The sequence below is a fragment of the Zeus faber genome, assembly GCF_960531495.2.
Source record: "Zeus faber genome assembly, chromosome: 12".
In the NCBI taxonomy this organism is placed as follows: Eukaryota; Metazoa; Chordata; class Actinopteri; order Zeiformes; family Zeidae; genus Zeus; species Zeus faber.
The window spans coordinates 19,924,772-19,937,271 of NC_137196.1; the positions used below are offsets into that span (position 1 = coordinate 19,924,772).

The 12,500-nt window shown below is 46.6% G+C and overlaps 1 protein-coding gene across 1 annotated transcript in view; it reads left to right on the top strand.

Annotated features, from left to right (window-relative positions):
• The window catches only part of LOC307238629 (guanine nucleotide exchange factor VAV3-like), a 53,711-nt gene extending 53,259 nt beyond the window's left edge, over window positions 1–452 (top strand). Inside the window, exon 27 of the mRNA XM_080011697.1 lies at window positions 270–452. Coding sequence (XP_079867823.1) covers window positions 270–311 — 42 coding nt within the window. The 3' untranslated portion in view covers window positions 312–452. The remainder of the gene's footprint in view (window positions 1–269) is intronic.
• Window positions 453–12,500: the final 12,048 nt, after the last annotated feature.

Consider the following 12,500-nt stretch of genomic DNA (forward strand, 5'->3'; position numbering starts at 1 on the left):
CACAAGATAGGAAACACGGTAGGAAACAGGCTAGGAAACAAGGTAAGGAACGAGCAAAGAAACAAGTTGGGAAACGAGCTAGGGAACAAGGAAACAAGGTAAGAAACAAACTGGGGAAACAGCTAGGTAACAACGACAAGCTAGGAAACAATGTAGGGAACGAGCCGTGAAAACAGTCTACTGTAAAGTGTCTCCTAATACGGTCTGGTCACTGTGGGAGACTTTCCCTGCAGCAGATCAATCTGTACTGTGTTGTCGCCGGGTTGCAGGTGGGCTGGTTCCCATCCACCTACGTGGAAGAGGAGGACTGACTGACTCGCTGGAGGAACCGTGACGTCAAACTCTGCCCCTTTCCGGTGGGGACCACGTGGCTCCTTCCCGGTCATTCCCGGTGCCCTGGGTGTCAGGTCACCGCTGAAGAAGCGCGGAGACTCGCCGTCGGTAGGACGACCGACCCGCCGTCCGATGACGCGCCTTTACTGAGTCCACGTGAGATCGGGCCCCCGAAGGCCCCCCGGTCTGCCCCCCCCCCCCCACCCCGAAAAAACCCCCGAAGACCGCCGGGGAGGGCACAAGCTGGACACGGAATAACCCGGATAACCCTTACCTCAACGCCGAGACGTCTTCTCGGGCCTATGCGTCCCGCCTCCCCTCCAGCGGTGCCTCGGTCAGTCTAGTCCGCAGGGTGCATCAATATTTTAGGAGCGTCTGCCCAGCCGCGCTCAGCTTGAAACAGCTCCTGGGTTGCTGAGCGCGGATGCTCCGCTCCGCACCCCGACCCCTGGACACCAAACCTGGTCTTCAACCCCTGCTTCCATATTACCATATTAGTACTAAAGCAACTTGTGTTGCCAAATCACCGTTAGAGTGCAATGCCAGCCAGGTTCTGTTGATCAGTCAGGGAAAACAGAGACTGTCACTCACGCTGGTGGAAAGATTGCCCGTTGTTGGAAGACCATTTGTTATTTTTTTCTGAATTTCTCTCTGCCTCTGTACACCGTCGGCTTTTGACTCATAAGACTACTGTTGTGTTTGTATAGTACAATATACCGTATCTGGTCATCAGAGGCTGCTAAAGAAGTATTCTTTTCCCACCACAACCTAAAGAATACAGAACTGTTATTTAATGCACATACCGCATGTATACATTTCTCACGACTGTTTGGATTTAACGGCTACGTATGAATGTTGTTGGTAAATAATTAACCAATGGAGCCGGCAATTTTATTTTAGGCAGTATTGACATTTAAAGTGAATATTTCTGTACTTCCTTACACAGCATAATGTATTGGTTGGGGGTCATTTCTGTCCACCAAATACCTTTTTTTTTATATCTGAGAGTGCCCACTGCAGGTTTTATATTTACCTCAACTCGTTTGCTTTGAAATTGAATGATTCAATGGTGATGTAACAGCTGTTCACAGAACTGCAACACGGAACAAAGAGACTGTCTGAATGGGAATAAACTGTAAAATTTGTTTAACATCCTCCTTTTTCATAACGTTCCAACGCAAAGTGTTTCCATTTCACAATTGTTTTTTGTCACTAGACAATTGCAAAAATGTTGCCATTGTGAATATCATTTCATCAATAAAACCAAAGACCACAACCGACCGCATGCTGCAAAGAGTTAATTGTGCACTACTTGTTAATCGCGACGACCCTTCTCCTGTAAATGTGAGAAAAGGCCTGAGGGTGAATGAGAAAATACAGATTGAAGAGTAGACGACACACAACTGTGAAACCGCCTCCCACTGAACACTATTGTTGAAGATTGGAGTATGTCGAGAGTCGGAGGTGTCAGCAACCCGAAGTCGTTTTAGCACGACGGCTACGGCATTCATCTGTGTTACATGTAATGTACCAAAGATGTTCATTACTTGCACAAATACATATAGTGAAGGCACATTAGTGATTGCACTGAACCCTGTGGTAATATGACTTCGCTGCTGACAGCTCCCAACTGAAGCCATTCTGTACCACTGGGTTGTCCTTCTTAGGCACAGGTGATATCACGGTTGACTTCCATTGGACCGGCACTGTGTTCTCCTCGAGTATTCGACGAAACAAGTTCACAGAACATCTGAACCTGTTGATTGTGACTGGATTGTAGTCGCCGCTCACTCATATTATGTGGACCAATTGCTACTGCATATACCCATCCCCAGATCCTCCACTCTTAGCCATTCACATGGTTGACTTCGGTGAGCGATAGAATCTGATGTTACATCAACCTGCCCTGCCTTGAAGCATTTCTTTTTTTGTCAAATCTACTATAAAAGGTATTGAGAGACTCTGCACACTGTCTGCAGTGTTATTTCAACTGTGTGCAAGGATTGCTATCTGTATTATCCCTATATTATACGTTACGTGATAGTCTCAAGTCCTTCCAAGCCCTTTTCATCTGCGCCGGCTGAAGTGCTGAACCACACCTGGAATCCAGAGGATCTTGGGTTTTCTCAAATCACGTACCATCGCCCTCTCCCCTTCAATGAAGTGTCTGACACACCTCAAGTGTCTTCTGCTGTTGCCTCTCCACGGCGGAAGACACATCTGGCTTCAGCCGTGAAAGGCAAATTAGGGGTCGTTGTTTTAAGTACAGCTATGCTGGAGTACATTCAGTCACTGTGTAGGGGATTGTTGCCATAACGGAACAGGAAGAAGGGGACTCTTGGGTGTCGCGACAGATCGAATATCCCGTTAAGTCTTTGCTTTCTTGAAAGTTTGGACAGCTTTTTCAGCTTGTGTGTTTGATGCAGGATGACAGCGGCTGCTCCTCTGGAATGATAAAGCAACTGACCAAAACCTTAAAATGTTAATATATCTAAACACCCTAACCTAACCCTAACCCCTGTTCTTCTTGGGAACTGTGACAATAGGAGATGCCCAGTCGCCCCTATCTACTTTTTGGGTTGGAGTGATTTCTCCAGGCTTTCTAATTTTCTTCCCACAGCTCACTGGACATGACTTATGTCCTGATTCCATAGGTCATGTTGTACAAGTTGGACAAGAGGCACTTCACTCTATAGTTGTGCAGTTAATGGAAATGCTACCACTAACATAAGAGACCAGTGCACTTGCTCTGTTGCTTAGCAGTTGATAGGCTCAAAAACATCGTTGTCATTTTACTAATTTCACAAGCCTCATTTGCAATCCTTGTAGCAAAATCCATTTTCATTTACCCCCTGATTAGTTAATTTTCTTTCTTTTCTTTTTTTTTTTTTAATCTTTTGCCAAATGTCTTCCTTTGTGTTGTTCATTTTCCTTCTTGGAGGCAATTTAGAGTTTTTTTGGTTTAGTTTGACGAGTTTTTACAGTAACCTGACGGAATTTCTGCTCAAAAACAAAACACCTGCAAATCCAAACATCTTGTTGCAAATTATACTACATAGAACATTTGAATACCTCAGACCCATGAATACCAATTAGTGCAGGCAGGGACACACAGATGGCTATAATACACCACTTCATGGGTGAAAGCTGTAAAAGGACATCAGTAGTTTGAGATATCGCTATATCCAATAAGGGATCTTTAGTTTCCATGAAGTACAGACCTCCTGCATCACATTTATCTACCTTTTGTAGATAGCTGCTTCAAACGTGAATTAGTAAACTACAAATATTATATATAGGATAGTATATATAGTATATCATTTTGTCTGTGATACTGCCCTGTAAACAGTCTCTGAGGCATTTTCCTCTAATGACCAAACTCTCCAGTGGGAGGGCTGGGCTCGGCTACAGGCATCCACCATCACAGGGGAGCGGGCAGAGCGCTTCCCTCCCTAATTCTCCCCCTCCCTCTAATCTGCCCCGTTCTGTTGTAGCCGAGGAGATGAAAGCTGATGACGCTTCAAGTCATAGAGCGTACAGATGGAGAGAAGCCGGACAGAGAAAGCGAGAGAGAGAGAGAGGGAGAGAACAGGAGTGAAGTAGGCTGTAGAAAGAAGGGTGGAAACCAGGAGCTAGAAGAACGACAAAGCAAGTAAGTGTTGTGTGTATGTCTTAAAGAATCGTCCAAAAAAAAAAAAAAAACAGAGATATAGACAAAGAGAAGGAAGGAGCGAATCCATGCATCTTCACCCATCTGAAGGATCTCTTTCACGTAGAACAAGGCTGAACGAGGCCCTAAAACACGCTGAGAGCTTTTACCTCCCTCCCGGAAGCCTCGTCTCAGCCTCAAACTGTTTGAGCAATTTGTATTCAGAGACTGATTTGTGGCTTACGCTGTAACCCTGCCAGCTTTAACTTATTCTTTACCGAGACATGCTCCATAAAGCCTGCATGCTACCAAAGGGCGTTTTAGGAACACCCTAAATGGAAGAAGAGCCCTGTAAGAAACCGCACTGAAAAATTCTCATCATCCGCTGCACTTTAACATGATTATGGGAGAAGGGTGATGAGACCATCGATAAGGAAGCCAAAAGGCCTTGTAGTGCAATCAAAAATAAAAGTTCTGCCAATCCACATGTACACATGCCGCCCTTCCTGGATTTGGCTTTTTCAGATTTTTTTTTCGTGTTTGTTGCAACCAAAAATGCTTCATTTTGGCTTTTCTCAAAACTTGCTATGCAGTATGCAAACATTGATCTGTTTAGGGTTTCTTTGTGAATTGGCAAAATAATCTTTTTCTTATATCAGTGAATAGAGAGTCACATGTAATCACGTCCTACGATGAAATCCATTATCTGAACATAAACATAAAGAACCATGGGACAGACATCGAAAATTCTGTACTTTTGGGTTCCACCAATAAGGCTGGTAAACTCAATTTAAAACTGTTCTTTATCTTATTATAGCCGGACCCATATTTGACACCTTCGCTTCGACCCTGTAAACCGTTTATCCGATATATCAATGCGCTCCAATGTCCAGGGGATTGATAAAGGTTCATCTGGAGAAGCTTAAGAGGGAGGGAAAGAGGGAAAGGGAAGGAAGAGAAGGAACGGACCTGGCTGTGTGCTGCTGCGGCTGCTGCTGCTGCTGCTGCTGCTGTCGCCATGAGGACTCTATCAGCGCTATCCAGCAATTAAGATCTCACTGATCAAAGGCATCTAAACGAGCTAATCCTCAGAGAGCTCTCGACTTCTCTGTCGGTCGCTCTCTCGCTCCTCCTATCCCTCCACCCCTCCCTCCCTCCTTCCCTCCCTCCTCCCCTCCCTCCCTCGCCCAGCTAACTCCTTCACCAGAGGGCTCCTTATGCCGCCTGTGCTTTGATGGGCCCCGGCGGTGGAGGTCGGTCGGTTCGCCGAAATATCACGCAGTGAATAAATACGCACTAAGAGCTAACACTTTCATATCCTTCATATCCTTAATGCTAATTTGCGCGGGCCGGGGCGCTTGATTTCAAAGGTCCTATAATGTAATTGGGCGTCATGGATCTCGAGCCACTCAGTGTGATGCCCGCATGCAGCGCGGCGTACCGGCGCTCAAAGACCGCGTGATAGTGGTGCACGATAGTGGGGTCCGGAATCGCTCCGCCAAAAGGGTTGTTTGTTCGTTTGTCGGTTTTGTTTCAGACTCGTTCACTGCAGCCAGGCGTTGGCTGAATTTTTAAATCTTGATTTGTGAACAAAAAGCAACGTGCCGCACCTGTTCAGCCAGTGAGAGTCTTGGACGCTCAAACTGAGCGAAGATGATTACTGAGGCCCAAGATTGAGATTAAACTGGACAAGGTTTAGCTCGTCTTTATTGTCACACACACCACAACGCATGCGGCTATGGCAGACACACACACACACACACACACACACACACACACACACACACACACACACACACACACACACACACACACACACACAGATAGAGGACGTAAAATGTATTTTCCGCATTTTTCCCGACGAGGCTTGTCCTTCCTCTGGAGGGCAGGCCAGGAGTGGTGGGCAGCTGACAGTACAGCCCCTGGGGACCAACGAGTGGGGGTTCTTACGATGTTATATGGAGGAAACCCTATATGATCACAGGGAGAACATGCAAACTCCACACAGAAAGGCCGCTTATCAGGAGATACCCTCCCAGGCAGGAATCGAACCCAGGACCTTCTCACTGTGAGGCAGCAGTGCAATGCACCGTGCCACAAGGTAGTGCGGAAAAAGGACCAGGCATTTGGCAAAGTTTAAATAATACTACTAACTTTGAGAGCATGAGACTACAATTTTTGTGATCCACGCTTTTGCATTCTTCGCGGAAATCAATAATTTGGAAAATCAATTAATTATAATTATTAATATTCTTTTGTCCATCAGAACCGAACTGACTCTTTTGAGTCGTCGTTCAGCAGAAATCCACCCTCGCTCACCCGCGCATTATTTACCAACCGATTTAAACGAACAAAGAGTCGAATCGGCTCTTTTTACCGGGGGGCTCGCCAGGAACCGCGTCTTAAAAGGGAGTCGAGGCGCTCAAAAGCCTCTTTTACAAGTGTTTTAAGGCGGGCGACATCACTACATCCAGGGCCGGGCTAAAAAGTTCTAGCGCGACAAAGCGCCTTCGGAGAGTTTGGAGCCGTGATGCGGAGTGACAGCGTAGAGGTCAGCGGCTGCTTGAAGGAGCGTGACGCCGCTCGCTGCTTTAGCGCTTAGCGCGGCGGCCATTATCGTCGGGAAGCAGAGCATCTGGGAGCAGGTTCAGCGAGGTGGCAGCGCTCGGCACGGGGGCCGACGGGTTGGCAGGGGGCCAACTCCGCTCTCTCTCTCTCTCGCTCTCGCTCTCGCTCTCTCGCTCTCTCGCTCTCTCTCTCTCTCCCTCAGCCCGCCAAGCAGAACGGGGCTGTTTGCGTTCACGGTCGTCTTCTTCAGGGGGAGCCATTGTTTTCCGTCGCTCGGGGTCTGGGGCCGTGGTGTGGAATTAGATTTACCGACGGAATGCGACTGCGGCTCCCACGTGACTCACACGAGCGTGGAGACAGAAATAAATGAAGAAATTAAAGTTTGATCTACGGCGCTAAAGAACTATTGTTAAAAGAGTAAATTTAAAAGAAGTCAAACCGTTTTTGGAATAAAAACAACAAACATTGAAATAAATTTTCAATAAAAAAAAAAACCTCAAATTGTAATACAATAAAATATTGTGATGGCCTCCGCCTGACCCTGACCTACCTGACCTAGAAACGGTGTTTTCCTATGTGTCCATTAATGCACCGGAGGAACACGGGCGTGGCCAGCCACATTCTGAACACCTGGGCCGGGTGCTCCCAACCGGGCCAAAGGTCAGCTGCCAGCGTTGTCTGGGCTCTCTCTCTCTCTCTCTCTCTCTCTCTCTCTCTCCCTCTCCCTCCCCCTCTCCCTCTCTGCCCCCCCCCCTCTCTCTTTCTCTCTCACAGGCGTGGCCAGCCGGATTCTGAACACCTGGGCCCGGTGCTCCCAATCGGGTCAAAGGCCAACTCCCAGCGTTGTTTGGGCTCTCTCTCTCTCTCTCTCTCTCTCTCTCTCTCTCTCTCTCTCTCTCTCTCTCTTCCACAGGCGTGGCCAGCCGGTTTCTGAACACCCAGGCCTGGTGCTCCCAATCGGGCCAAAGGCCAACTCCCAGCGTTGTCTGGGCTCGCTCTCGCTCTCGCTCTCTCTCTCTCTCTCTCTCCCTCCTGGACTCATCCCAGCCAGCATCTGCAGGCTTTGCCTTTGTTGCACTCCATCCAGCTTTGTTTCCACTTCACACCTTACGCCCCACTGCCCACGCACGCTTACGCCGCCGACGTTGCTGACTGACAGGCTCCATATTTGTAGTTATTCTCACATCTCATTAAATACCTCTAACTTACCGTCATCCACTGTGTCCGTTCCGGTATTTGCCATGGCCTTGACAATTATATTAAATAAAAACAAATAATCAAACAGAACAATTAAATCAAACAGAACATGTGCATGCTGCTCTCCTCTTGGGTGGAACCCTTTTTGGGACAAGTATTGCTCCATTAGGAGGCTTTCACGGCCTCAAAATGTCGAGCCTGATTGACGGGTCTTTAGACATGTCGCTTATGCCCCGAAAGTTAAAGTCCCTCAATTCCAGTGACAGCGGTCAGGCTTCCGTTCCGTCGGAATCGATAACTGATCTGCAGCAGTGATTAGTTGGGGACCATGAAAATGGGTGGGAAAAAAAATAAAAAATGCTTTGGCTGTGTCCATGTCCATTAATCCTAAAAGAGATCAACTATTTGGCTGCAGGCGCCGCTGGCAGTGTCCCAGTGTGTGATCTGCACTGAATTCAACATGAATCTCCTCATCGCACATCAACATCTCATCTGACTAAAATAAAATAAACCATTACTTACTTACAAGTTGGGGTGCAGCAACTTAAAAAAGGTTTACCTCTCGCAATCGTGACGCCAAGGTCAGAATTCTGAGATTTGGGTCTGAATTGCGATTTATTTGACGACTAATAATCCTCTCTTTGTTCTCGCGACGCTGAGGTTAGTTGGTAGTTGCTGAATTTTGGATTAATATTGAAACTCTTTCCCTCCTCGTCGATGATCGACAGTGGTTCACAGTAGTTAAGGTTCAACTCACTTTGAACCACCTTTCGTTGGTGTTCCTCCCCACATGGAGCCTTCTCCCTGGTCTTATCTAGAAGACGGCTCATGCTGCCGCCTCCCCCTCGTCGTCTCCCGTCATATATTCACTGCGGTTTGGGTGATATGAGACCACATCTCCACACCACGAAAAAAGATCCCCCTTTGGCCAGAGCATATGTTTGAAATAAGCGCTAAACGTTGCTTTATTTTCCTCTCCCGGGCTTCCAGTCCGAAAAAAAAACCTGCCGTCGAGCCGTGAGTGGCACTTCTTATTTATGTATGAATGCCATCGGTGTGATAAATAAATGATTTCAGGGAGTGTGGTGGTGGTGGCGGGGGGTTGGCGTCGGCCCTTTCCAAGCACAGGCTGATTTGCAATTTTTCTGGGTTTTTTCGCCCATGGGGGGAAGCGAAGGGAGTCAAACCCCTGGTGTACGGAAACATACTCGGCCAAACGGACGGATTTTTGATGCGGATTCTGTTTCGTCCATTTTGAGAAAAAAAAAAAAATCCGCCTTTATTCTTCGTCCGTTCTTCATAAAAAAAAAAATAAAAAAAAACAAACAAAAAAAAAAAATAAACGAGACGTTTCAAGGTCGTTTCAGAAAAAGAAAAAGCCCGCGCGATCGACTCCCGACACCCACGCGCCATCTCGGAACTGATGCAACGGGAGAAACATTCCGCTTTTTTTTCATCACTTAGTTCCAGCAGAGCGAGCAAAAAATGAAAGAACCATAGAAAAGTAAAATATGAAGGACCTTATATACTGTACGTGTGAAGAAATGGAAGCAGAGGTAGCGTCTGCGGCGATACTGCGGGGTATGACTTCAGGCTCCCATTGACTCCATCCTGCGTGTACCTGCATGTGTGTTTTGAAAAAAAAAATATATATATATATATAAAACAAATAAAATAAAACCTTCAGATGTCACGCTGGTCCCTCCGCGCCATCACAGCCACTGCGGATGTGTCGCTGCGACTCAATACCGCGATATTGACTGGAACAGAAAGAAATTTCCGATGGATTTTGGTTCATCGTGTGTGTGTGTGTGTGTGTGTGTGTGTGTGTGTGCGTGGGCGTACACGCACAGCGAGCGCGCTCCGTCTGTATTGATCCGTCCCACTGGAACCTTTTAATTGCACAGCCGCACTTTTGTAGTCGCACCCGCGTCTCACAAGGGCAAGAAAGGGAGGTGGGGGGGGAAATAAATAAACAGATAAACAAACAAATAAATAAATAAATGGGCGACTCGAATAGACCGGAGGGATTTTTGTCCTACAACGTATGGACCAAGGCGTGCGGCGTCAAAGAAAGTATTCGGAGCCCTTGGAAACGCAAAAGTGACGAGGGAAGACGGAAAGAGACCACCACAACTGGTGTGCTCCACCAGTTGGCCGGCCTCGCGTGGTATTCTTCACCCCCCCGCAGAAGGTGCAGAGAGGCACGGCAGAGCCTTGACGTACCTCAAGGCGAGGCTTTGAACGCGGGTATGAGAGAAGTGTCGGTGGTGTCCGGAAAAATAAAACAAACAAACAAAAACAAAAGGCGTTCCTCTTTTGGCTGTCGCGCTCCCCTAAATAGCAGCGGTTTAGCCTCGAAACCGTTCCTTCTCCGGTGTCACCCAACTCGGCGTTTGGTCTGGGACGTTTGGGCGGCGCACCGGTGACAACAGCACCGCGGCAGAGCAGTGAAAACCAAAAAAAAAACCAGGGGATTTAGCGGTAAAACTGGCAAAAAAAAAAAAAAGAGTGGACTCAGACGGCTGCGGACGTCTCGTTGGCTTTGCCTGTGAGTTTGTCCGTTCGTCCCCCGTCGCTGACAAATCGGACGGAGGGACGCGGCGCAGCGTCCGGTTTGGAGGGAACGCCGAGTGCCACCAGCGGGAGGGGTGAGTGCAAAAATGGGGATGGGGTTGCGAAGAAATGCGAACTATTTGTTTTTTGCGCCGAGCGCAGGCTGCCAATTTGTCCCCCGTCATCTCCACCCGGCTCCCGATGGAGGGACGGAGCTGCGTCCAGCACTTACCTGTTCATTCTGGGTTTATTTGAACACTTTTTGAACGACTTGAATAAGATTGTGACCAACAAGACAAGACTAATCTCTTTCAATCAGTTGTCTAGATGGTCCTTTTTCTGTATTTTTAACTTTTTACGTCTAGGAATGATTGATATGTGTTATTAAGGGATGTGAGGAAATAAAAATGTTTCAATGTCGGTCCAACTTCTAAGTTTGATCATATTTCCATTTTACAGCGCGTTCCAAATTATTATGCAAATGATATTTTTCTCTGATTTTCCTAAATAGTCGATGCAAATGACAGTCAGTTTAATTTTCATGTCATCAACCTTTAGGGTATAATTCAAATCTTATTAAACAAACCTCCCAATGATAACAGTATTTTCTTCAAGAATAAAAAACTCAAAATGCACTCTTCCAAATTAATATGCACAACAGAGTTTCAAAACATTTTATAGGTTGTAAAGAACTGAAAGTTGATTTGTTGAATTTGCAGCATTAGGAGGTCATATTGACTGAAATCAAAAGCTATTTCAATCAAAAAACATCTTAACAGGCCAAGTTACATGTTAACATAGGAGCCTTCTTTGAGATCACCTTCACAATTCTTGCATCCATTGAACTTGTGAGTTTTTGGAGAGTTTCTGCTTGAATTTCTTCGCAGGATGTCAGAATAGCCTCCCAGAGCTGCTGTTTTGATGCAAACTGCCTCCCACCCTCAAAGATCTTTTGCTGGAGGATGCTCCAAAGGTTGTCAATAGGGTTGAGGTCAGGGGAGGATGGGATGAGTTTCTCTCCTTTTATGCTCATAGCAGCCAATGACACAGAGGTATTCTTTGCAGCATGAGATGGTGCATTGTCAGGCATGATGATGAATTTGCTACGGAAGGCACGGTTCTTCTTTTTGTACCATGGAAGAAAGTGGTCAGTCACAAACTCTATATACTTTGCCGAGGTCATTTTCACACCTTCAGGGAGCCTCCCAGCTCTCTCCCCATGATTCTGGCCAAAAACATGACTCCGCCACCTCCTTGCTGACGTGGCAGCCTTGTTGGGACATGGTGGCCATCCACCAACCATCCACTACTCCATCCATCTACCATCCAGGGTTGCACGGCACTCATCAGTGAGTCAACAAGACTGTTTGAAAATGAGTCTTCATGTATTTCCGGGCCCACTGCCACCGTTTCTGCTTGTGAGCATTTTTTAAGGGGTGGCCCAATAGTAGGTTCATGCACAACTGCACAAGCCTCTGGAGGATCCTACACCTTGAGGTTCGCAGGACTCCAGAGGCACCAGCAGCTTGAAGTACCCGTTTGCTGCTTTGTAATGGCTTTTTTGCAGCTGCTCTCTTAATTCCATTAATCTGTCTGGCAGAAACCTTCCTCATTATGCCTTTATCTGCACCAACCCGTCTGTGCTCTGAATCAGCCGCAAATCTCTTCACAGTACGATGATCACGCTTAAGTTTTCGTGAAATATCAAATGTTTTCATACCTTGTCCAAGGCATTGCACTATTTGAGGCTTTTCGGCAGCAGAGAGATCCTTTTTCTTTCCCATATTGCTTGAAACCTGTGGCCTGCTTAATAATGTGGAACGTCCTTCTTAAGTCGTTTTCCTTTAATTGGGCTCACCTGGAAAACTAATTATCACAGGTGTCTGAGATTGATTTCAGTGATCCAAGAGCCCTGAGACACAACATCATCCATGAGTTCAATTGAAAAACAGAAAAATTACATGTTTATGACACTTAAATCCAATTTGCATAATAATTTGGAACGCCGTGTAATGATGTATTTATTTTTGACAGGTGAATTGTATACAGAGTGAAAGACGTTGGAAACTCAATCGCTTTTATTTTCTTCACGATCACAAAGTTGGAGGGGGTGGGCCAGTGTCGTACTTGACTCCCATTCATTTTCCCATTCAAAAAATGATTGAGCGCTCCGTCCCGAAAGTAGGCCTGGGCTTTT